This window comes from Protopterus annectens, chromosome 7.part0 (genome assembly GCF_019279795.1).
Source record: "Protopterus annectens isolate FY-2018-M chromosome 7.part0, PAN1.0, whole genome shotgun sequence".
NCBI lineage: Eukaryota > Metazoa > Chordata > Ceratodontiformes > Protopteridae > Protopterus > Protopterus annectens.
The window spans coordinates 1,067,392,623-1,067,417,814 of record NC_056739.1 but is presented as its reverse complement, the minus strand read 5'-3'; the positions used below and the strand labels follow the sequence as shown (position 1 = coordinate 1,067,417,814).

The 25,192-nt window shown below is 38.5% G+C and overlaps 1 protein-coding gene across 1 annotated transcript in view; it reads left to right on the top strand.

Moving 5' to 3' along the window:
- The window catches only part of SLC12A1 (solute carrier family 12 member 1), a 423,573-nt gene that overhangs the window by 280,550 nt on the left and 117,831 nt on the right, over nucleotides 1-25,192 (top strand). Inside the window, exons 18-19 of the mRNA XM_044077625.1 lie at nucleotides 13,466-13,572; nucleotides 14,965-15,047. Of these exons, the coding sequence (XP_043933560.1) occupies nucleotides 13,466-13,572; nucleotides 14,965-15,047 (190 nt within the window). The remainder of the gene's footprint in view (nucleotides 1-13,465; nucleotides 13,573-14,964; nucleotides 15,048-25,192) is intronic.

The following is a 25,192-nucleotide window of genomic DNA, read 5'->3' as shown; positions in this document are numbered from 1 at the left end:
CAGAACAAATTTATGAACAGAGCAGTCTGTGTTCAGCACTGGCTACCCTTGTCCATGAGGGACATGGGTGCCACCCTGGGGTGAATTTGTGGTCTCCCATCCAATTATCTAAGTTGTGTTTGAATAGGGTTGGTAAGGAGCTATGTTTTATGTGAACAGGAAGTCTATTCAAGAGAAGTGGCAGTCTCTGGGAGACATATCTGTCTCTCCAGCATGTTCTGTTAATGTCACAGGCTAGGTTAAGATCCCTAGAGCAAGTTACTCTTGTGCCATTTGACTTGCAGATGTGCAGCATTTCGATTAGGGCATGGTCAGAGATTGCCCTATAGGCCAGGTACAAGTCATCTCTCAGTAGCCTATAAGATACAGAATAAAGTGACAAGGCTTTCAGCCTGTCCACATAGGTCATGGTTTGGAGTCCCTGTATTTTCTTAGTGAGAAACCTGTGAAGTCTCTCCAGCTGCTGGAGGTGTCTGGTGAGGTACATGCAAAAGGGTGTTTTGTACTCTATTAGTGGTCTGATGAGGGTCAAGTACAATGGATTTATAACATCCCTTGACCTGGATGCCATGCCCTTGCTTATGAGGTGTGCTAAGTAGAAGGCTTTCCTTACCACTGTGGAAACTTGGTGGTCGAAGTTCAGATTGCTGTCGTCCTGTGTTCCCAAGTCTTGCACCACTGTATTGGAACTCAGGGAGGTGCTATCATTATTGTAATTTGTAGGGAATTCCATTTTGTCAAAGGGAATAATAATGCATGTTTTGCTTTAGATTTTAGACCATGGCTTTGGCACTGATCATTCATTTGTGTTAGCCCTTCTTGTAATATTTTGACATCATTGGGGGACTCAATGATTGCTCCCAGTTTGCAATCATCATGAACTTAGTGAGCCAGAGGTGGTCTGCTTTGGCCTGGACTTCTGAGAAATAGATGCCAAACAACAAAGTGTCCAGCTCAGACCCCTGTGGTACTCCACTGGTGAAGGGTCTACTGGTGGAGGTGCAGTCACCAATTTTGACAAAGTGTGTTCTGTCAGTGAGCCAACTGGCTATCCACCTAGTAACATAAGGGTTCATCCTCAGCTGGGAGAGTTTCTCAACAATGCTCAAAAGCCTTGGCAAGGTCGAGATAGGCTGTGTACACTGTCTTACCATCATCCATGGCTTTGGTGACATTCTCAAAGAAGTCTACCAGGGTTAATAAGCATGATCTACCCTTAATGAAGCCAGACTGGGTTGGGTCCAGTGTCTGGAGGTCATCTATGTCCTTATTGATAAGATCCATGATAATTATTTTCATGGACTTGCAGATGAGGCTGGTTACACTTATGGGTCTGTACTTTCCAGGGTCAGTTGAGGGCCCTGTTTTGTGCAGGGGGATTACTGTTGCTTTACTCTATTCTGCAGGAGCATAGCCAGTTCTCAAGCTATGATTAAATATAATGTCAAGTGGATCCACTAGGTCTTGTTTTAAATTGTTTAGTAGATGAGCCGAGATATTATCTAGTCCCATTGAGGCCGTGTTTTTCCCTTCTCAAGTGCAGAGATGACCTGTTCTCTACAGATACAAGGCAGAGGGCTGGTGTCAGGTATGCTTAGGGATATGGTAGCTGGGGATAGAGGGGTAAAGTTTGTACTGAATCTGTCAGCTAGCAGGTTGTCGATATCTTTGGTGCAGTATGAGCAATCCCATCTACAACTAATTTGGCACATAGCTGGGCATTCCCTTTTAGACTCTGGATGTAGTTAAAGAATGCCTTATGATTATCCTTAGCTAGGGATGTGGTTTTACTTTCATAATCTGCTTTAGAAGACTTTACAAGATTTCTGATTGTTCTTTTTTAGATTTAGGAGAGAACTCTTCCCTCTGCAGAATGATATCCCACTTGCTTTTGGACAACAGTTTCTCCCTATTGTTATATAATCTGTTTATACTTGAAGTTCACCACAGTGATTGTTTTTTAAAGGAAGACCTGGTTTTGATCCAGTCAGGTACAGCAGAGTCTATGCAGTCACTTAAGCATTTGTACAGGACATTTGTATACACTTCTGCAAAGTGATCACTGATGTCTGTAATTGTGGGTGGTATGAAGCTTTTTATACCATCACTTAGTAGCCTGCAGTTAGCTTTGGTAAAGTTTTTTATAATTTTTATTCCTGTTAAGGTGTCAGTTCCAATAGTTACTTCAAACGAGACTGATTTGTGGTCTGGCCAAGCCAGAGAGGGCATCCCAACTGAGGAAGTACAGTGACCCCCCCCCCCCATGTTGGTGAGTACTATGTCTAGAACATTACAGCCCCTAGTGGGAGTGCAGACTATATGTTCCAGAGCATTGGTGTTACCAAAGTCCAGGGACCTCTGGGAGAGCATGTTTCACATATGTCCCCCAGTCTATGGAAGGATAGTTGAAATCTCCCATGACTAAGGTGTTGGGCTGTATGGCAAGGGATTCCAGTAAATCAAGGTAGGTGGTGTGCATATCCTGGTTCATGGTGGGGGTGTATAGCTAGCAATGATGTGGCATGGTACTTTCCCAATAGTTAATAGGACATGGAGTAGTTTGAGAGAGTCATGCTGTTTGACCAGTCTCAATGTGTATTTGGTTTTAATGAAGATGCTTTGGTTCCTTCATGCTCATTTTGAGGTCTGAACATATGGAAGGCATTGTACACTTGCACAGCCAGATTGCTTTCAGCGGCCTTGAACTATGTCTCGGTAACTGAACAGATGTTAGCATCCTCCAAGGTGAGGAGTGCTTCCAGGGTGTGCAGTTTCATGTTTAAATTCCTAGTATTAAGCAGCACAACCCTGAGTTTGTCTCAATTAGATTTTGTTACACTGGAAATGTTTTTGTTTTGACATTGCCTAAGTAAGGCACTATGAGGGAGACAAGGGCCTTTGCCAGTATCTAAAAGCCTATGGGGGACAGGTGCAGACCATCTCTAGCAAAGCAGTGAGGTCTGTCTGTCTGTCATATCCTCCCAGGTTGACAGATACTGGATCCCCCTGGACTGACACCAGAAGCTAAGTCAATTGTTGAAATCAGTCATTTTTGTTTATATTGTGGCATCATCCTGGGTGAGGGTAGGATACTGCTTAGTGCTAGGGACACACCTGCATGGGACATATAATCAGAGAGTTCTGTCATGTCGCTCTTCATATAGTCCAGAGCAGTATGTCTCGAGTCATTCACTCGAATATGGACTATGACAGAGTCAAAACAGTACTTGTTGAGTGAATGAGTACATGCGTGATTTGTCAGATCCTGGCACCTGATAGGCAGCTGATCATGACTTTCTCCTTGTCCAGTTTGGTGAAGGTGACATCTATGTATCTCTCTGTGGAGTCATCAATGACCAAGATGTTTGATGTGTTTTGCCTTAGGGGATTATTTGTTGAGACAGGGGTGTGTGTGTGTTAATATGTGTAGTGGTTTCTTTCTGCTTAGTGCTGTGTGGGTGGTGTGCATTTGGGAGGCCTCTGTTCTTTTGGTAGGATTTTAGTTTTAGTGAGCTTTAGTTTTTAGTGAGTACCTCCGCATATGTGGGTTTATGTGTCATGAACTTATTTTGTGTGAGAGGTCAGGTTTGCATGACAGGTGAAATGTGTGTACTTTCAACCTGTTTGATGTCTAGTTTGACTTCTAGTTCTCACTGTATTTGCATCACTCACATAGGGTGTTAGTTTGCTTTAGGAATAAATGATTGTCAGTAGACATGAAGCAATTGCTACATTGCCCCAAGATGCTGACAGGAGAAATGATGGGAAACTACCTGTCCATTGTGGCAGGATTTTCCTGAATGTGGTATTTGGGAAGGAAGTGGGCTAGCTGAGCTTAGGAATTTGGCTTAACTAGTGGGCTAGTTTGACTTGTAGTAGCAAAGGTAGTGGGTGTACCTTGTAAAGGAGGTTGTGGATAAGTGTGAGAACACTGCTTAGAATGCAAATGATTTGCCCTTTGCTCAGCAGGCAAGCTTGGGTGGTTCTACTGGAAGATCTCTAGGGAAAAATGTTCCCAGGTGTTTGCATCTATACAGGGCACTGCTAAACCCTATTGAGTGTTGCACAGCAAGGAGCAAATGCGAGACTTATATACAGGCAAATTTAAACAGTTTTTAACACGGCTACCAATGGGAAAGCCCAAACCTGAGCCTTTCTCCAGCAATCTCCATCTCAGATGGGTCCTGAACTACACACTTCTGCCACAAGGGTGCAGAGAGGCCTTCTTAATGTAAGATGGTGCGTCTAACAGCACATTATACCACTGGTCTAAGAGCACAGTGATATCAAACAGTCTAGATTCAGCAGGTTTAAATCTACCCTATGCTATATAAGGCAATGAAACACAATTTCAAAGTGCAGAGTAAAAAGCAGTCACAAACAGCAAAAATGAAGCAGTAATTCAATTAAACACAGTTAACATTTCAGCATTAGAACTGCAGCACAGTGGTGCAGAATTTGTCATTGCTTCACCATACTACTTGGTTCTCTGGCTCAGCTTTCTGTCTGGAGTTTGCATGTCCTACCCATGCCTGTTTTTTTTATTTTTATGCTGGGTACCCTGGTTTCTTCTCTCCTCTCAAAGACATGCAGCATGTAACTTGGTGATCCTCCTAAATGCCCGTATGAGTGATTGATAAGTATAAGTGAAAGTGTCTTATATGAGAGATTCTCATCCTGTCTGGGACTTGTTTTCTATCTTGTGTAGCCACTAAATATTAGGATAGGGTCTATCTTCATAATGACTTTGAAATGGATAAGGCAGGTAAACTGAAAATGAATGAATGAATATTTGGACATCATTGTAAAACACAAACCAACAAGGCCGAAGTAAATTTCTACCTCTCCATCCGTCAACATATGATACCAGACCTGGCACTGTACTGACCAGTAATGGTACAAACAGGAATTCAGAACTATGGTACAGCTTTAATTCCAGACAAAACAACAGCATGCTGAAACAAAAGTACCATTATAGCTTCATCTTCAAGAATGAGAGCTGAGAGCTATATGTATTATGTGTACTAAGCATTCTTAAAGGCACAATCACATTTACACACACACATACACACACACACACACACACACACACACACACACACACACACACACACACGTGCATGTGTGTATATATATATATATATATATATATATATATACACACAGTGGATATAAAAAGTTCACACAACCATGTTAAAATTAATATAAAAATATGATTTCAAAACTCATTTCAAAACTTTTTCCACCTTTAATGTGACCTATAACCTGTACAATTCAATTGAAAAACAAACAAGTCAGTTAGAAAAAATATAAAAAAATAAAAAAAGTACAATAAGCTGATTGCATAAGTGTGCACACCTGTAAACTAATACTTTTTTGAAGCACCTTTTGATGTAATTACAGCATACAGTCTTTTTGTGTAGGAGTCTATCAGCATGGCTTGAATTGGCAATATTTGCCCACTCTTCCTTGTAAAAGCACTCCAAATCTGTCAGATTGCGAGGGCATTTCTTGTGCACAGCCCTCTTCAGGTCACCCCACAGATTTTCTATTGGATTTAGGTCTGGGCTCTGGCTGGGCCATTCCAAAACTTTAATTTTCTTCTGGTGAAGCCATTCTTTTGATGATTTAGTTGTATGCTTGGGGTCATTGCCGTGTTGAAAGGTGAAATTCTTCTTCATGTTCAGCTTTCTAGCAGACACCTGAAGGTTTCGGGACAAAAGTGACTGGTATTTGGAACTGTTCATAATTCCCTCCACCTTAGCTAACGCCCCAGTTCCAGCTGAAGAAAAGCAACCTCAAAGCATGATACTGCCACCACCATGCTTCACCATGGGGATGGTGTTCTTTTGGTGATGTGAAGTGTTGTTTTTGCACCAAATGTACCTTTTGGAATTGTGGCCAAAAAGTTCAAGCTTGGTCTCATCAGACCATAACATATTTTCCCACATGCTTTTGAGAGACCTGATGTATTGTTTTGCAAATTTTAGCCGACCCAGGATGTTTTTCTGTGTAAGAAAAGGCTTCCGTCTTGCAACCCTACCCCATAGCCCAGACATATGGAGAAAACGGGAGATTGTTGTCACATATAGTACACAACCAGTACTTGCCAGAAATTCCTGCAGCTCCTTCAGTGTTGCTGTAGGTCTCTTGGCAGCCTCCCTGACCAGTTTTCATCTTGTCTTTTCATCAATTTTGGAGGGACGTCTGGTTCTTTGCAATGTCACTGTTGTCCCATATTTTCTCCACTTTTGGATGACTGTCTTCACTGTGTTCCATGGTATATCCAATGCTGTGGAAATGTTTTTGTACCCTTCTCTTGACTAATACCTTTCAACAATGAGATCCTTTTGATGCTTTGTAAGCTCTCTGCAAACCATGGTTTTTGTTGTAGCAGGCAACTGAGTAAATGTCAGGAAAATCCTACTAGGGCAGCTGAACTTTATTTGGGGTTAATCAGAGACTCTTTAATTGATGGCAGGTGTGTACCCAAGAAGACTGAATGCTGTAATTAAATCAAAAGGTGCTTCAACAAAATATTAGTTTAAGGGTGTGCACACTTATGCAACCAGCTTATTGTACATTTTTTATATATTTTTCCCCTAACAGATATGATTGTTTTTCAATTGAATTGTACAGGTTATAGGTCACATTAAAGGAGGGAAAAATTTTGAAATGATTTATTGTGGTCTCATTTTTTTATATCACAAAAACCTGGCATTTTAACAGTGGTGTGTAAACTATCCACTATGTGTGTATATGTGTGTGTGTGCGTGTGTGTGTGTGTGTGTGTGTGTGTGTGTGTGTGTGTGTGTATATATATATATATATATATATATATATATATATATATATATAGACACTATAGACACACACAAACACACCTAAACATATTGGAAAGATGTAGACACAGTGTAAGCGTCACATTTGCAACACAGACAAAAAATGCTGTTAAAGAAATGAATATCCTTGCTTGAAGGTATGTAGAACAGCAATCTTTTTGGTCTCAGCATAAACAGACATCTGTTAGAAGAAATAACAAAACTAGCACACCACTTTGCACAAGTTTTTGATCAGCGATCACCACTTTAGTTATGTGTACATAATCAGCAAGTAGACAAGTAGATGAGGACATCTTTGCTTTCCCAAACAGCTTTTACTTTAACAATGTATTAATTTTACAGATTAATATGTGGTTAAGGGAAACACTAACCTACAGGCAGGCAGGTGTAGATGGTTTATGTCCAAAATGTCTGTGAACTTGTAGCTTGTTTATTGCAGAACCAGTGCTGCATGTCCTTAAATTTTTTTGAGATCAAGTGGTTTCTGGATCTTTTGATAGCAGACATGTAATTCTGCCTTTTTAGATATGGAACGATGCTTAAGGTTAAGTCTTTCATATTAGTGTCACTTTTATCTTCTTCATCTAAAATGCTGGAAAAAGTTGTGGTTTGCAGATCAGAAGCCATATCGAAGAATATAGTCAATTAAACAACAGGACTACAGATTCATGAAAAGAATGCCATGCCTCCACAGCCCTGCAATTACTCACTAGCATTACTGTATGAGCCATGGGCACGATGAATAATTGTCTGAACCCTGCAAAGTATTCTGATTGTCTGCTACACAACACTGAATACGTTTAGTCACAAAAGTAAACTAAACTAACTTTGCTTGCCACTTATGTATTGGAAAGGTCCAATGAAATGGCTAAATCATCATCAGTGTTTGTGACAGACATCGTTTCACAGTGCTCAATCCCTTTTCCTGTTCACTTTTTCCTAGACATACCCATATTCTGCCTTACAAAACATAAACAATAGAATGTCTATCCATATGATGTGACATTTGGTTTTCTCATAATCCCAAATAAATCACTTTGAATCTTAAGCACTGATCTTGACAGGGTATGCATTTGACTATAATCTAGGAGTAAATGTGAATACAGTTTCAACAAAGACTATGAGCACAAAATAAACCAAGCCATTTTAAAAGAGACTGCAGTATCAAGTTCTGTTATTGTTGGATCTTGGAGGCCTAGATATTTTTTACAGCCTAAGTGTGGTCTAAGAGTTCTTGTGATGTGTTGTGGAGATGAGTGGTACTCACAGACTTTTTTTGTTTGTCAGAGTGATGCTTCCATTTTAGTTAAATATTTGCACCTCTTACAAGTAGATACTAATAGGTAAGTAATTGTTTACTGTTTGTGAGCATCAGGCAAATATTTCACTGCCTGAGTATACCAATGAGGTAGGCAACTGAAGGAAGAGAAGTGCTCTGAAGCACAGGATATGGGACTGTCTAAGGTTGGTAAGAGTAAAACTTCATTTGAAGTGCATTTGTCTAGAAACAGTACTAACTTATCCCCTGCCACAGAACCATCACTAGTATCTCCCCAACTGCCCACACACTTCACCAAAACTTGCTGTATCTAAATTGTAGGTAGTTTAAAAAAGAAATTTAGCACAGGTACAAAAAGACATTCAGTAGGTGGCTTGGACACTCTAAATTGGCCGTAGGTGTGAGTGTATCTACGAGTGAGTGGTAAGGATGAACTACCAAGGCAGGGCTAGCCACCTGGCAGTGTAAAGCTTGGCTCGAGACCCCATGTGCAAAATGGGAAAAAGTGGTTGAGGATGGATGGATTTAGCACAGCTAAAACTACATTACTTAATAAGATATTCAGGTGACTGTAGAAATAAAACATTTCTGCTATTCAACAAAAAATAATAGAACAGTGAACAAAACTGATAAAGCTTACCATTTAAAATGCAGAAATCAACATACAATAATAAGTGCAGTGTGCAGAAGAAATAATGTCCTACTGTCTGACTGAAATAAAGTCAAACCCCCTCTGTTTGCTTATTGCAACACATGCTCTGAATGCAAGTTTTTGAAATAAGCCTCACTGAGTGCAGTATAACTGGGCTGAGAAATAAAAAAACAAATTAAAAAACAGCTTATGGCTTACGCCAATCATGCTAGCATCCTAGAAACAGCAGTAACATACCCTCTGTGACATAATAATCACTTCTACGTTTGAGCACTCAGATTTGTCCTTCACATCTTGGAAACATTTAGGAAAGTCAAAATATTTTTAAGTGCTAACTACAGAATCATGAACCTTTTAAAAGTGGCCATAGATAAACTATCCCCTGGGATCTTACATCCCACTCTGGAATATATTCTATCAGCAGTATGTAGCACCTCAGCTGATTATATAAAAAGACATCAAACTGGCCAAAAAAAGTATGTAGATTTATTATAAGTGCTGTAATGTATCAACATCACTGTCATGATATCTGAAGTACCTGGTTGCCAAGATCATTCAAAACCAAACTCCTGCAGTCTCCAGTTATAATGGCGTTTATTTACATCAGAGTGGCTTGATCATAAAGGCTTATTTAGGTTCATAGGCTTGATAGCTATGCTTATAGCCATTACCTTTATCAATTTTGATTTTCATAAATTTATGTAGATATTTTCTACTTCCAAGTATGTACCATTACTATTTTTGAAGAAGACCCTTTCCCTTTTTTCAATAAACATGTTTATTAAATTACCACATATGACAGAGGCAGTCTTACATTTATGTAAATGAAAAACAAGCATCATTGACACCACTTTAGTTGCAAACATTATACATCACAGACACCATTGAAACAACTGTAGTTGCAAACATTATACATCACTTATAATCTATCCAGTCATTGTCAGTTAAGCATTATATGGCTCATTCAAATCTTAACTCTTAAACCTCGTTCCTTCTCTCATATATCATTCCCACAATTCCCATTTTTTTTTCTATGTAGTGTGCTCCTTCCCTTTTCTAAAGATCCCAATTCCAGTTGTTTTATCGCTGTTACTATATTCACTACTTCTAGTAAAGTTTGTCTAGACTTTGATTTCCATTTTCTAGTAATTGCTTTTCTGGCAGCCACCATTACTAGACACAGCAAGGCTTTACTATGTCTAGGCAATTCTGATTCTGTATCATAGCTCAAAAAAAATCATCTCCCCAGTCAATCCAATCTTCTCACCCAGCATCTCCAAAAGAGCAGTCCACAGGGAATCCCTAAAGTCTGCCAGCTCATTACACTCCCAAAAAATATGTTCCCAGCCACCTCGTTCTTGCTTGTCACACCTCCAATGTTTGCTATCCAGCTGAGGAACAATACTTTGGAGTCTGCTTTGGGTATACAAATAACTATATAAACACTTCCAGGCAAACATCCTAAATCTTCTAGACTTGTTGCATATTTGGGAGACATACATATTCCCCCCATTGTCTCTTTGTGAATTGCTTATCCAGTCTCTCTTCCCAATCCTTTCTAAGCTCCTCTGATTGATTCTTATAATTATCATGCAATATTTTGTATGCTTTACTAATTATTCCTTTCTTAATGGCAGCTTCTGTTCTAGATTCTATTAAAAACTCTACTAGTGCTGGTCTTTCATTTAGGACCCCCCTATTTCTTTCTCTTTGCCTATACTCTGATATCAATCCTTGATAGGGAAGGTAATCTCTAACCTGCAGTCCAAAGAAATTTTTGTCCTCTTTCTCATTCTAGTCCCTTTCCCTTTCTAGTTATCTGCCCCCAGCACCTTGGTTCATTTGCCAGTTTTCTCCAATAAATTCCAGCCCCTCTTGCCTATTATCTCTATCCCTAACCACAGTCATCCCTATTGGCAGAATCTCTTTTCTCTGTTCTCATGCTGGTTTAGTTCTTAGAATACTCTCTGCTATTTTATGAATATAATAATCTGCATGATTTTTGTTGTTCTTCTTTAGAGTCTGCATCCAAAATCCCAATCTCTTCTTATTTCTTGAGCTTCCCCCCATAACATCATCATTCTTTTCTAAGAAGACCCTTTCCCTTGGCACAGAGGGATAAAGCCCTGACTGTGACCAAGATGACCCTTGTACAGTTAGTGGTATGGGCTTTGGTGGATGGAGTGAGTGGCTGTGTTCAGCTCATTCATTCAGAGGAAATGGGAAAAGTCCAAGCTCACCATTTGAGTGACAGCTAATGTCAACATTTAGTGTTACACCTATGGGACCAGGCCTTGTGTGGCACCATGCTTGCTTCTTGAATGAGCAGTGATGTATGGAGCTCAAGAAGGCTGCAGAGGGGCTTGCTGCACAGGGTTTAGTGGGTAGGGTGCTGTGGTGCACCTGAAAACTGACACAGTCCCACCCAACCAACTCTCACGAGAGGGGGTAAAAATGGGCTGACCAGGCTCCATTGCCAGGAATGAATAGGTCATAGGACTCTTGCCTTACCTCAGTTCCTGACCTTCAATCTCACCCTGAAAAAAATGGTTTGACTGGTTACAGGTAAAGGAACCATCATGTATGTAGAGTGGAGGCAGGAGATCATAGAAGAGTGAAGATTATTTCTTAGGGAAGCTGAAAGGTAACTTATTCTGATTGTAAAGGGAATCACATTCCATAATTTTGAGGGTACTGCATATTGAATCTTTCGTGTTTGTTTTTTCTGTTGTTGATATTTATCTTTAATATTTGGTTTCTGATCTATTGTTAGCATTCCCTGTGGTTCATTCCAGGCATAGTCTTTCAAGAAACTTGAAACAGAGCTTGCCTTACAGACCAGGCAGAGGTCATCTCTTAGCAAGCTTTAAGAAAGAGAACACACAGACAGTTCTTGAAGCTTTTCTAAATATTCAGTAATGGGCTGGATCATTGTGGTGTAAGTGATATAACATTCTAGGATGCAGAGGCTATCTCTCAACTGTATAGATTTTCACAGAATGTCCAGATTTTTGCCTCACATTTTTGGTGTGTTCTCCTAAAATTTGTACTTTTCTGGCAAATGGCTGAGGATTGAAGTCATTAAATAATGACAAACATTTGAGTTTAAGACTCCATATCCTTCAGAAAATTCGTGCTAATGCAAAGCCTATTATTCTACCAACTTTCTAAGTTTGTAAGCGCAATATTTAAAATATGTCTCCCACATCATTTTAGGCTTTGTCCAGATTTTCTGCTCTAAGAGGTTGAGAGGTACATCTGCTATTGCCCCAGGTCTTTTATAACAGTGACTATTTATTTTGCAATCATAATGCTGTCTTTTTTCCCACACATTTGTTGACATTTAAAGTGATGACATTACGATTACACAGTTATAGAGTGTTTTTGAAGAACAGTGCAAGATCAGTTAGCCAGGCAGGAGTAGGTGCCAGCAAAACCATGTCTTCCTCTTATGCAATTTTAGTAAAAGTTTTTGACAGATATATTACTTTTTGTTGATTTACCTTGGTTCTGTCCTGTAGCAAAACAAATATTTGCAATGAAGCCAGCTCCTGGCATAAAGGAATAAAGGCCTAACGATGGTCTAAGTAATGTAATTCCAATTACTGACTCAGATGTTTGACTGAGTTGTATTCACCCTTATTGCCTTATTGCTAGTGAAGACAAAACAGCTCTCATGGCTGCCTAAATGTTGGCCTCTCCAGACAGTTCTCACATCTATGCTTGTGGGACTCCCACCATGAAGGCATGAGCTAGCTAAAGTCCAGGTAGGGGTGGCTTGATGCTTGGCAGGCATGAGGGTAAATTTGTGATGAGAGCTAAGCTTCTATATTGAGTAGGGAAACTTTTTAAATATCGCAGATTAGAAAGACGACAGTAGTGGAAATTTAAAGCCATCTGAATGAGTCAGTGCAGTTTTATTAGCTGATTCTACAAGAGTCTATCTAGCCATATTTTAGGTCTAGTTTACTTCAGATGAAGCATACATCCTGATGGACCATAATTCTTACACAGCGATATACAGCATGCAGTAAAGTATGTCTTTTTTCTGTACCTTTTTCTCAGCTGCCAAACACAGGAAGAAAAAAGTGGGAGAAAGACAAAACAGCATGTAAATCATTAAGCATGGGGATAATTTATTCAACCAGTTCAGAACACTGGTACAGCAACATTTTTCTACAACAAAGGTAGATAAAAATGTAGAATAAATCAAAATCAGCTGGTGTAAGCTATCTCAGTGAAAGGGAAAAATAATACATTTTAGGTGATGCTATGGAGTCATTGCTTTTCATACTTGATATCTGTTTATCATCTGAAAATTTTAAATACATCTCAGGTTACTGGGACTGGCAGCATGTCTCTGAGTTTAGATTATTAAGAGGTAAGACTGACTGGCATACTATGGAAATAAATCTGGGATTGGTTCCAGGTGCCTGGACCTAATTGTTCTTTTGCCAAAAGTGAATACATTAAGTAAGTAAAAATGTATGCTTCGGCAAATATCACTACCCACTTAATTAAAAAAGTCTCATGCTATTTAGGTAAAAATTATAACGGCCCTGTCAGATTCATTATGTTGATTTTTTTTTCATTCGGAGCATCTGTACTTAGGATGTATACTGTTAAGAACCCTGTTAATGTTACAGGATGTGTACTGTTAAGAACCCTGTTAATGTTACTATTCCCTTTTAGGCTTCTGGCTTGGGAAGAATGAAGCCCAACACCTTGGTGATTGGTTATAAAAAAGACTGGAGGAAAGATCTTCATGTAGCTGTTGAAAACTATGTTGGCGCAATACAGTAAGATTGCTCTATGTTCTACATTAACATTTAAGCCATCATGGCAGCATCGCTGCTATACATTGTGTAGACTTAATTAGTAAATGTAATAAATTGTTATGGTATCCAGAGTTTTCAGAGTGTTTTAACACTGTTGTCAGAGATACAAGTGTCTTTTCACCTATGACATATATTGAAAGATAACAGTAAATGTATAATGTACTTTAACTCATTCTCATACTAAACTCAATTTTTTTAATAAGCGACAGCCAACAAAAAAGTTGTACAGTACTCTGGGGAGCTAATATTCATTGCTTTGCAATTAAACCACTTTTTTATTCTGTCATAATTGCCAATTCAGAGACAGAAAATGCAGTATTTTAAAGTCAAGGTTACTGTGCTACACATTGGAGACAAATCAGACCTTTCATGTGGCACAGCTTCTTCTCTTTGTGCAAATCATCTAAGCTGTGTTATGCCACATAAAATAGGGAAACACAGAGTTCTGTGGGCCTGAACATGGTGTTTCTGAAAACAACATTTGTACACCATGCCACAGATGGTTGGTGCCTGTATGCACAATTACAACATATGCTTCCGTACTTAGCACATAAAATGCAACTGCTACTGTTTTCTATGGAATGCAGTACCTCTGTTACTCCATGCCACACTCCTGGAATGATTAAACTGCTGTCTCAGGAGCAGAAGACAAGGTTTGCTGGAGTGGCTGTTGTTAAATAATGGGAATTCTGTACAACAGGATGTGGCTGCCCCAGTGTTAGATCACGAGCAGCATGCTGGAGGCTGAAAGGAGGAAGGAGCCAAAAGAGGAACAACCGTTGCCAAGTCTTATGTATTTGGCACCAACAGTAGATATGATTTTATTGTAGCATTTTTTTATGTTGGGGCAACAACATTTTTTGTGGTAGTACTGATGCAAAAGCAGGGATAACTAGAAATGATGGGCAACAGGGACTACTGTGGTCCAGATTAAAAAAAAAAAAACATCCAGTAACTAAATGGCAGATATTTCATTCATATGTATACATTTTTAATTTTAAAAAATATAAAAAAGGAAATGCATGGAGAATTTATACAAGAGCATTGTGTCTTGTGGCAAATCTAAATATTAAAAACAAATTAATACAAATAGTAAAGAAAACATTGCTTGTATTTTACATTGAACTGACACTTGAAGCTGGACTTCTTAGGGAGTAATTGTTTTCATTTCATCATAGCTTCTATAAGGTCTGGGTTAGTCCTACTTTTTTCTCATTAAAATATTTAAGCTTCTTTCATGTTTAACTGCAGTTACTTCAAATCTTTACAGTTAGACATGGATGATCATTTTTGTGCTTCACAATGCTCATTAACGCTTTGTAGATTTTAAAGTCTCTGATTTTTGCTTTTTAGTGATGCATTTGACTTTGAATATGGAGTCATCATAATAAGGGTTAATCAAGGGTTTGACATTTCTCCAATTCTGAAGGCGCAAGGTATGCTTTTTTATAATATGCTGCTTTCTGCTTTGCTATCACTTTATGTGAACACTACCATTAAATATCATTAAATATCACTTCTGAAATATTTTTATGCAACATATTTTATGATGTTAGAAAAGTAATAATGAATTATGCAAATATTTCCATAATGTGCCAGTTGGGGTTACCCCTGATTGTTTTACACATTTTGCATTTTTAGCACTTCTTGCCAGTTCTTTTCAGTCACTGAAATGTCATATTCTTATTTATTTCTTTCTTCGCTTATATTATTATTATTTACTTATTGATTTATTTATATCTTTAGCCTAACAACAGGCCTCAGGTCATAGGTATGATAAAAACATATATTTGTTACACTGTGAAATAATTGTTTTTATCACACCTATGACCTGAGGCCTGCTGTTAGGCTAAATGTATAAATAAATCAATAAATAAGTAGATAATAATATTTGTTACACCATGGAATATTTTTTATCAGGCTCTAGATATCTGGTGCACAGTACAGTTTTGTTTTTTTTATTCAGGCTGTGAGGCTCAGAGGGAATGGAGTCTTTAAAATGCAACCCAAATGATCCAAGTTGAAGTAGTAACTCAGATTCTGGTAGAGCTGTGTGATAGAAGATGGGAGATGAGCAACTTATAGCTCACCTGTCCTGAGGGAGAAAGTAGAGGTCCCACATGAAAACAAGGGCTGTTACTGAACATGGACCTGGCACACCTAAGTCAGTGATGACAGTCCTCGGGGGATGTGAGTGTGGAAGTGCTCAGTCATTCTGGGAGGGCATAGCAGGTCCCCATGATGATATGAGTGCACATGCCAGCCAACAAGAGGCAGGGTTAAGACCCTAAAAAACCACCTCCATAGGTGCCATTCAGCATGATGCATTTTACTGATTGGGAGGAAGGACCTATGAAGTTATGATGTTACTTCAGGAAAGTTGGTGTGTGGATCTTTTTGACTTTTTTGTTGGCAGAGATGGGGATGTGGTTTTAGAGAGAGAGGGAGGCCATTTTTTTAAGTTTTAGCTTTAGTACAAGCTGGGGGAATCCTATTTTTTCTGTTAACTAAATTTTATATTTACTTTAATAAATAAATAAAATAAAAACAAATGGCATTGTGGTGTACGTTTTAACATTGTTGCATCACAGTGCTTGGTCCTCAGGTTTGGTTTTTGACTGAAGTATCCTCAGTGTAGGTCTGAGTGTATTCCATGTATCCATATCAGTTTTTGCCAGATGCTCTGGTTTCCTCCCATATCACAAATATCTGCTGTAAGTAAACTGGTGTTCCTCCAAATTTCCCATAGTTGTGTGTGTGTGTGTGTGTGTGTGTGTGTGTGTGTGTGTGTGTGTGTGTGTGTGTGTGTGTGTACATTTTATATTCTAGGTTGGGTTGTTTACTCATTTTTTTAATTAATTTATTATTTTGAATTTGTTAGAGATCATTGATCCCATTGGACTTATTTCAGTCTCAGCAAGGGGTAAACACAATAGATACATGACATTATATACAGAGTGAATAACAAAAACACAATATATGCATGCGTTTTATACAAAGTGAATATCAGAACTGGTTTGAAGGTATAAAGGCAATAGGTACATGACATTACATATACATGTATTATATACAGAGTGGATATCACTGTGGTCATACTGAAATAATTACAATGAAAAGTCCATTGCAAGCTATGTAGAGGGAAATAGGGCAGGAAGAAGTTACGCTATATGACCAGAGAGGGTAGTTGCAGTTTCCTAGAGTCTTCTGATGTGACTTTACATCTGAATGGAAAATGGTATAAGAGGCATAATCTTTAAGAAAAGAAAGGGAGAGATAATCACAGTTTGTGGTTAAGTAATGAAAAAGCTTGGCTTGTGCACTGAAGCCTGGTTTCATTATGATATGGATTAGTTTCCCTGCCTTGTACCCAGACACCTCAACTGTCCCTATTTTAGAGGAACATTCCTATTTTCAGGCCTGATTCTCCCCTGCATATGATGTGCCTATTTTCAGAGGTAAGTCCCTATTTTTGGTATTCATTTATCCCTTCATGCTGCCTTCTGTAACCTTCTCTTCATACAAGATTTTAGAAGCTGTCTATTACACAGAAAACCACACTACATGACCAACATACAAGTGGCACCAATAATTTAATAAAAAAAGATGCTCTTGTGCAGTACAATTCATTAAAGTCTGCAGTTTGTACACTATATTTTTGATAATGTGCTTATATTTTTCCTTCATTTTTGTCACTCTCTCACATGTTTTTCTGAGTAGTCTCTCTCATTCCTAGTGGAAGCTATTTGCTGTTCAAATGTTATGGTAATTAGATATCCATATTTTTGGCTGGATGTACCAACTTTTCAAGAGTCTTTGTTCGTATTTTCAATTTATGCAGGTTGAGAGGCATGGTTGCACCAAGGGAGTGCTGGAATAAACAGTGGCTCTCCCACAACTCTGAAATGGATTAAGCATAAAGTGGGAGAGACCTGTTCTAGTGGCACAGATGGTTAAGGCCCTGACTCTGGCCCAGCCAAGCCAGGTTTGATTAGTGACTCAGGTGACTGATGGAGCAGCAGGGAAGGGATGTGCGTGCCATCCTTGGTGGGAGGGTGCTCGATGATAGTCTTCCTAAGGGGAGGCTTATTCCAAAGAAAGAATGTTGGGTGGAGAAAGGGAATGGGTAGGACATGAAAAAGAATCCCCCCATGGAAGCACAGATGAGCCAAGCCCCTAGGGCACCCTCAGGATCAATGACCAACCATAGCAAATTGGAGTAAGTCTAAGGTGTAGGAGAGAAGCTGGTAGGCCTGGTATGCTCATAGGAAACTGGGGGCTGGACCAGTAATTATGAGGTCTAAGGGGGCCAAAAAAATTTAAAAAAGTATGCAGTTGGATAATGAATGAATAAATAAATGAATGACAATAAAATAAAGAAGTGCATAGACATCATTTGCATTTAAATTCGGTGTAAAAAAATTCATACAGTGCACACACAAAATGCCCATCCACCCACTTACACAACTCACAGAAAACCAAAACAATTGATGTAACTCAACCCCCTAGACATACAATACATTATTGTTAGAACAAAGAAAGTTAAAAGAATGAAAAGTAAAATACTGATTGTAACCAGACAATCAGAAAATGGCATTACTAGCAAAATGGACCGTGCTCTGTTTAAACTAGCTAAATATAAATTAACTAAAACACAACAAAACTACAAAACCAACAAATAAAATAACTCTCATTATACTAGTAAAACACATATAAAATAATCTGACTCTAAAAAATAATAAAAATACCTCAGAGAATTCAGTAGAAAACAACCAAAAAACGTTCTGTTCATACAAGCCTATACAAACTAATCAAATCCTTATGCAATAGAAACTTGATTATGACAAACATGGTGCACACATGCGTAGGGCTCAGGCATATATATAAATACATGTCAGATCCCTATAAACTTCTTAAAAACTTCTGAATCACTTAATAAGTCCTAGTGCTTATTCCTGTGTCTGAAACTGTCCAGGTATGGAATAGTCATGCAACTGAAGTTGGAAGGCTTTGGACACAATTCACAAAGAAAACCCCTCCTGAAGGCAAACTAACTTCAAGGATAGAAACATTGAGTATTCAAGTCAAAATACAAACCATAACACCCACTTGGCAAAAACATATACTTTTCTCAGCATAATATGGATGGGGGGGGGGGGTAGCATCAGCTTATGAAGAAACATGAACAGCTTGAATGTTAAAAAATAATCCAACTATATATGATGCACAGCTGGAGTACCACACAGACAAGTGCATACACACTACTACAACTGCACACCATCATCCCAAAACATGCTGACTTCTGTAAGACTCACTAATGGGATATGACATAAGGCCATATCCCTTTCCTTGAATGATATGCAAAGCAGCTAGGTTCTCTAGGCATGGTCATCGGTCACAAAGGTTTGCCTATGGTTGTGGTACATCAGCATCAAGGAAAACACTGTGTCATCTGCTGCAGTACATGCACATTGTATGCTGAATTTAATAATATCAAAACATTGTAACTACATTACAGTATACGGCACTGTACAGTACAAAGCAGCATGTGGCAGGCCATCTCTGGATGTCATTGTGCTGAGCATTGTTGTTCACATTCTCTGTGGCACATCATACTGCAGTACAATAGGCACCCACCTGCTGGCACGTCCTGTATCCCTGTCTGTCTGCAGCCAAAGGGTGTATCACAGTGCAGATGAAGCACCCTGTTTGGTCTACTGGCATTCCATATATCTGTACTAAAGTGCTCCTGCAAAACAGCCATGACAGGTTTGCATTATCTATACAGTTGAGGTGACTTGCAGCTGTATGGCCATTCCTAAGGTGTGTAACCATAACCTGTGTGAGGAGTGACTGTGCAATGTAACAGACATCCTGAAGCAGCCACATAGGTTCATAGGTAGGTACTAGGCATGGAATCCAGGAGGCCATTGTGGAGCCTAGCCCAGCTTTCCAAAGCACTGTCTGGTTAAGTGAATCTCTTTGAGTTGCACAATAGGCAGAGACTAGTAGAATCAAACCCAGGACTACAGAAGCAGACTGTTAATAGTCATAACTTTAATTCTCTGTGTTAACTGACACATTGCTAGCTGCATCATTTAAAGTCAACATATTGCAGCTATCTTGTCTAAGAGAAAGGAAGAATGTAGGGCAGGCACGTAGATGCTTGTAAGGGCTTGGCCCACATCAGTGCTGTACAGGACCACAAGTCAGTATCAAATACATGCTTTTACCTGCACTGAGATAAATGAACAGAAACCTCTATTACTAGGAAATAGACACCTTGGCAAGCTAATGTAAGGTTCTCCTGTGCTACATTCTATAAATCAAGATGTCAAAAGTAACCCTGCCACAGAGTATTCCAAGTGATGTTTATGAATATGAGTAGCCCATGGCAGAATGCAAGCCATAGTGCTAAAGACGTATCTGTGCATCTGAACACCATGCCTTTTTAGAGATTCTTTGCATTTTCATGAATTCTTGACTCTGTAGACCAGGTGATCATTCAGGACCTCTCTTTGATTTGAGTCTCCCTAGTATAAGAAAAGGAAGGGTGTAAAACAAAACAAGACATATAAGGTAATGACTGACAATCTAAAATCATTAATTGCCAATATTATACATAGATCAATGTGTAAAAAAAATGGTTAAGAAATAGGACACTACCAGTAATGATGGAAGTAACCACTGATATCCCACAAGACTGTACTGAGAACAGCTCTTCCTGGACTACGATACTGGGATATAAAGGTATGAATAAGCTCTGGATGTCATAAGTACTTCAACAGAAAATGGAAATGTCAAAGCTCTCCAGTGTGATCTGCAGCAAAGTGATAGTGCAGTAGCAATGAGTTTCCTTTAATTTCAGTCAATGTTGCATCATGACAATTTACAAAAAAAGACAAACGTTAACAGTAAAATAAATTGTTAAATCAAAATTAGTGCCATCATTAAAAGTCAAGAGAGAGTGATAGACAATTTAAATTCTGACTTGTGTATCTCTGCAAAAGTCAGAGCAGCATATTCTGTAAATCTACAGTTTATCTAATTCTAAAAAGCATGTATAGCCACTCCAAGGAGCTCACAGTACCACTTTATGCTTCACTGATCTGACCAATCATTGAACACAGCCAGTGCTGTGTTCCATAGCCTCCAAATAAATGAAATGAAACAACTTGAAACAATACTACAGTTCCTAACTATAACAAGTCGTAGGGCTAGAAAACATTCTACTGTTCAGAAAGGCTTCAGGAACTGTCAGTACATTCTGTTTCCTGTTGGTTAGATACTACCTCTGCCTGGTCTGTAAGTCAGTATCTGATCTGTTTCCATTTGAAAGCCTGTGTTTAGAATGTACTTCTGGGAAACCAACACAGGATGAGGGAACCTCATCCTAAAAGCAGATATTAGAAACAGCTAAACAAGTAATAGATATACTACTCATTCCTATCATTTAATTGGAATGTGTAAATGGTGAACCACTAACCATTACATCCTAAAGACTGAACCATACAACACCACATACTGAAACACATGGAAAACAACTCTTTTTGCAGGGGTTCAAGCTCCTTGCAGTCCCAGCCATCGACACCCTCTGCTAATATTATATACTAACTCAAAGATTGCACCAGAGTGGAGAAAAGTTAAAGTCCCAGACTCATGCTGCTCTATGATCTCCCACAAGCACTTCCTATTTTTTAATGGTTCAGTGGTTTGGGGGTCAGTTTTTAAGATGCTCCTTCATCCTGGCTCTTTCAGTGAAAAAAAAATAGAAGTACAAGGTGAACACTCCAGGATAATGTGGGTTGTTACAGGGCATGAGAAAAACAGATAAATGGGCATTGGGACTATGACAATGTAAGGACTGTAAAGCATAAAGGATGGCAAATAGTGTAATACCTCAGGGGTTCAGAAGTTGTGTTCTTGCAGAAAGCTTTGAAGTATAATCTTCTCCAATTGGTGGTAACACAAACTTACACAAAGCTGAAACAAAAGGTTTAGAAAAGACAATGGACTCTTTTCAAGACAGAAGAAATGAACAAAGGTCATTGTTTTTTTTTTTCTTTCTAAAATAATTATGTTTGCTTTCTTCCTGATGGTAGAAGCATATTTCAATAATTTTATTTTTCATATTATTTTATTTACTGTTTTATTTTTAAAATCAAAAATATTACACACACATGCATTCAGTTAACACCGAGTTCTGAACGGTTCTGATGTGAAATCTGGAAAGAAAAAATGCTTGTGGAAAAAGAGTGTTCCTGTTTTTGATGTGCTTAAAATAAACAAAGTACAAGGATTAAGTTGGCTGCATGGCATTCAGGGATGAAGTCCTGTCTATGATTCATGTGACTGTGTTCCCTGCACTGAAGCAACTGATGAAGGGTAAGTGAGGAATGAGGAATGAGGTCCCTCTCACCTTTCAAAGTGGGGAGAGATGTGTGCTGGGAGGACATGTAGCTGCTGTGCTACCATTATATACCAAAGATTATGGCAGAACGTACACCAGGTCACAGAGGGGAGGGAATTCAGACATGGTGTATAGCTTTACATTCTCACATTCCAGGGAGGTGGCAACATTTAACTCACAAGTCCAAACACCAGTAGTGAGCATAAAGTTCACATAGGTTGGGTAGAGACAATCTTTCACTGTGGTAGCCTGACCCTCTCCCCTGAGGCCACAAAAACAAATGGGCCAGTTAGGGTTGCCAGATTTCTTTGTGGCTAAAACCGGACTAAGGTCATGCCCCTCGCATCACCCATAACTCCACCCATTCCCACCCACTCTCCCATCAATGCCACACCCATTTTGTGACATCACAGTAACATCAGCTGATGGGAACGCCCTCTTTTTCTGTTCCAAATGCCTGCTTTCAGCCGATTTACTATGCTTTTCTGTAAAAAAAGCATAGCAAATCAGCCAATTGTAACAAACACTGATAGTCTGTTTCTTTTTGTGAAACAGAAAAATGGAGTTTGTACAGTGTTTTCCCAATTTCCTGACTACCAGTCATCTTAGCATGCTCAGTTTTTTCTCTGAGCAAGTTAGCAGCACTGTCTGCATTACATTAAAAAACAGCTGTTGGCTAAATAAATTGTTGTCAGAAACAATTTTCCCTTCAATCATCACACCACTCAAGACAACAGAGCATCCATCAAAACTTTTTGACAATAGTCTTATTAGTGTAAAATAAAGCACAATTTTAATTCAGATTAATTTTCTTCTGTCTTTATAATGCAATGCAGGGGGGTGGCAAGCTTTGAAACGGTTTAATATAATAAACTTAGAAAGCATATCAGCATCATCCTTGGAGTTCAGCTAGAAAGCCTTTAGAAATACACTCAGAATATCTTTATTTGAAATAAATACAAATGATATTCAAACATCCTCTTTTCTAAACAGTTTCTAACTAATCTCTTTCTTTGACAATATCTTATTTCTTACACTGTTTTAAAGATTCTGAGAGATGGGACAAGGCTGGATTATTATGTAGGTCTGGAAAATGAATGATTAATTAGCAATGGTATGGTGTCTGTGAAAAACATTGTTAGTGCAGGGTTGATAGAAAACATTTATATTGTTATGAACATACCATTAAAGTAAGGGCTGAAGCTTTGCTGCTGTCAACAAACAATTCAGTACATGAAATTTCATGTTAAAAGTCTTTCTAAACTCTGGTATAGAAAGAGATTAAGATTAAGAATTTCTAATATTAATGTATTCATTAAAATTCTAATGCAGATCATATTTTTTGTAACTCACATAACCCACATTCAAACACAAAATATTGCCCTATATCTCACTAATTTAAAACTCAGCAAAATAACCATTCAAACTTTGAACTCAATAAAAATTTTTTTCAAAAAACAATTTTTGTATGGATCAAGCTTCCAAGCACACATTACTGGGGCAAGGCCCTCACCACTGGACCTATACATTGCTAAATCCATGGTCAAACAGGCATAGGGAAAATGGATACGGGAAAAGACCCTACACAGTGCCATCACTGCAAGCATGCAACTAGAAATTACACAATTATTTTATATGGAGAACAGTGACTGTGGAGTACAAAAGAGACAAGTTTAAATCAATGAACTGAATGAGCTTTCACTTAGAATTTGTCATCTAGTAGGTTAGTTAACGTACGAACATGTGCAGTTAGTGCAAACTGTACTGTGCCGCCTTCTGTGCAGCACATAGCTCTACTTCCGATATCATTAGATCCTCTACCAGTAATAACACAATCAGTGCCACCAAAATAACTTGTTACTGGCATATACTTCCATTCTACTATTTAGCAAACTGACTGTTATAAAAATTCATTAGCATTTAATTTATTGGAGCTTCTACTGAGTAAGGACAATGCATCATTTAAGGTGCCAGATTCATGTAGCTGAAAGAAAACATCAGGGCCCAGTGCTGGGCCTATTCTGACAAGCTGTTGCTAAACAGTTGTGTTGTCAGCAGAGCACCTTTGATGATGATAAAATGATACCTCAGTCCTATATGTTTTCAATATCATTGACTGTTTGGAAGTTTTCTGCTTAATTGAGCCATTACCAGAGTCTTCTACAGACTACACCACACCAATTTTGTACAGTTGGGGGGGGGGTATTTTAACATAAGCTGCTGTGTTTAAATGTGCGTTTCACTCTATTCAGGGTGTTTTAAGAATTCCTTAACACTTGTCTCATTCCACAACAAGTATCTGAATCATGTTAGAAAGGTGTGCTTACACTACTTTTAAACAAGTATGTTTCATTCCAGACTGGGTAGTTTATAATCGTGCAAAGTGCATGCATTAACACTATCTTCAAAAGGCTGTTTCAAACAATAGCAAGTGATAGACTACGTGCCCCTACTTACAACATACCACCTATTACCTTTCTTCGGTACATAAAATGTGAAGATGTGAGGAGAAAAAAGTAGTTAGACAGTGTGACAATAGTTTCAACAAAGTCTTGTGAGGCTATCCCTATTTCCTACTAGAACTGTATTAATTAATATCACTGCTATACCGTAATGTAATTTAAGTCCATCTACATACTCTTCCTATTTTACTTTACCATACTTCCTATTTACTTGAGATTCTTCTTACATTCCACAAATCTAAAACAAGACAAACTTTCAGTTCTTACCGTTTAATACAAAAAGGTGAAAATCAGTGTTTTTTTGATCATTCCTTATTTATTAGCATGTAAGCGTAACGAGCCAAACACATGAATGTCTAAAATAATAAAGTATATAGAGTCCAACTCAAGTACAACACAAACGAATGGGTCAAGCAGCTAGCCTACATCACTGCTTTGTGTAGGAATCGGGATACTGAGGGCTATACAGCGTGCTGCGTGAGCGTGAGTGACACTGACAACGGTGATACGTAAAATTAGAACTCGTTTTAGAAAGTAAAGTGGAACAAAACTAACACAATCATATCACGCTGAATTTGCATTGCGTATGTTTCAGTTTTTTTACTTTTCAGTCCTCCTTGACTCCTGACTGCGCAAAAAAAAAAAAAAAAAACGGACTTCATTAGTCCAGTTTTGATGATTTTTTTGCACCGGACAATTTCACTGAAAACCG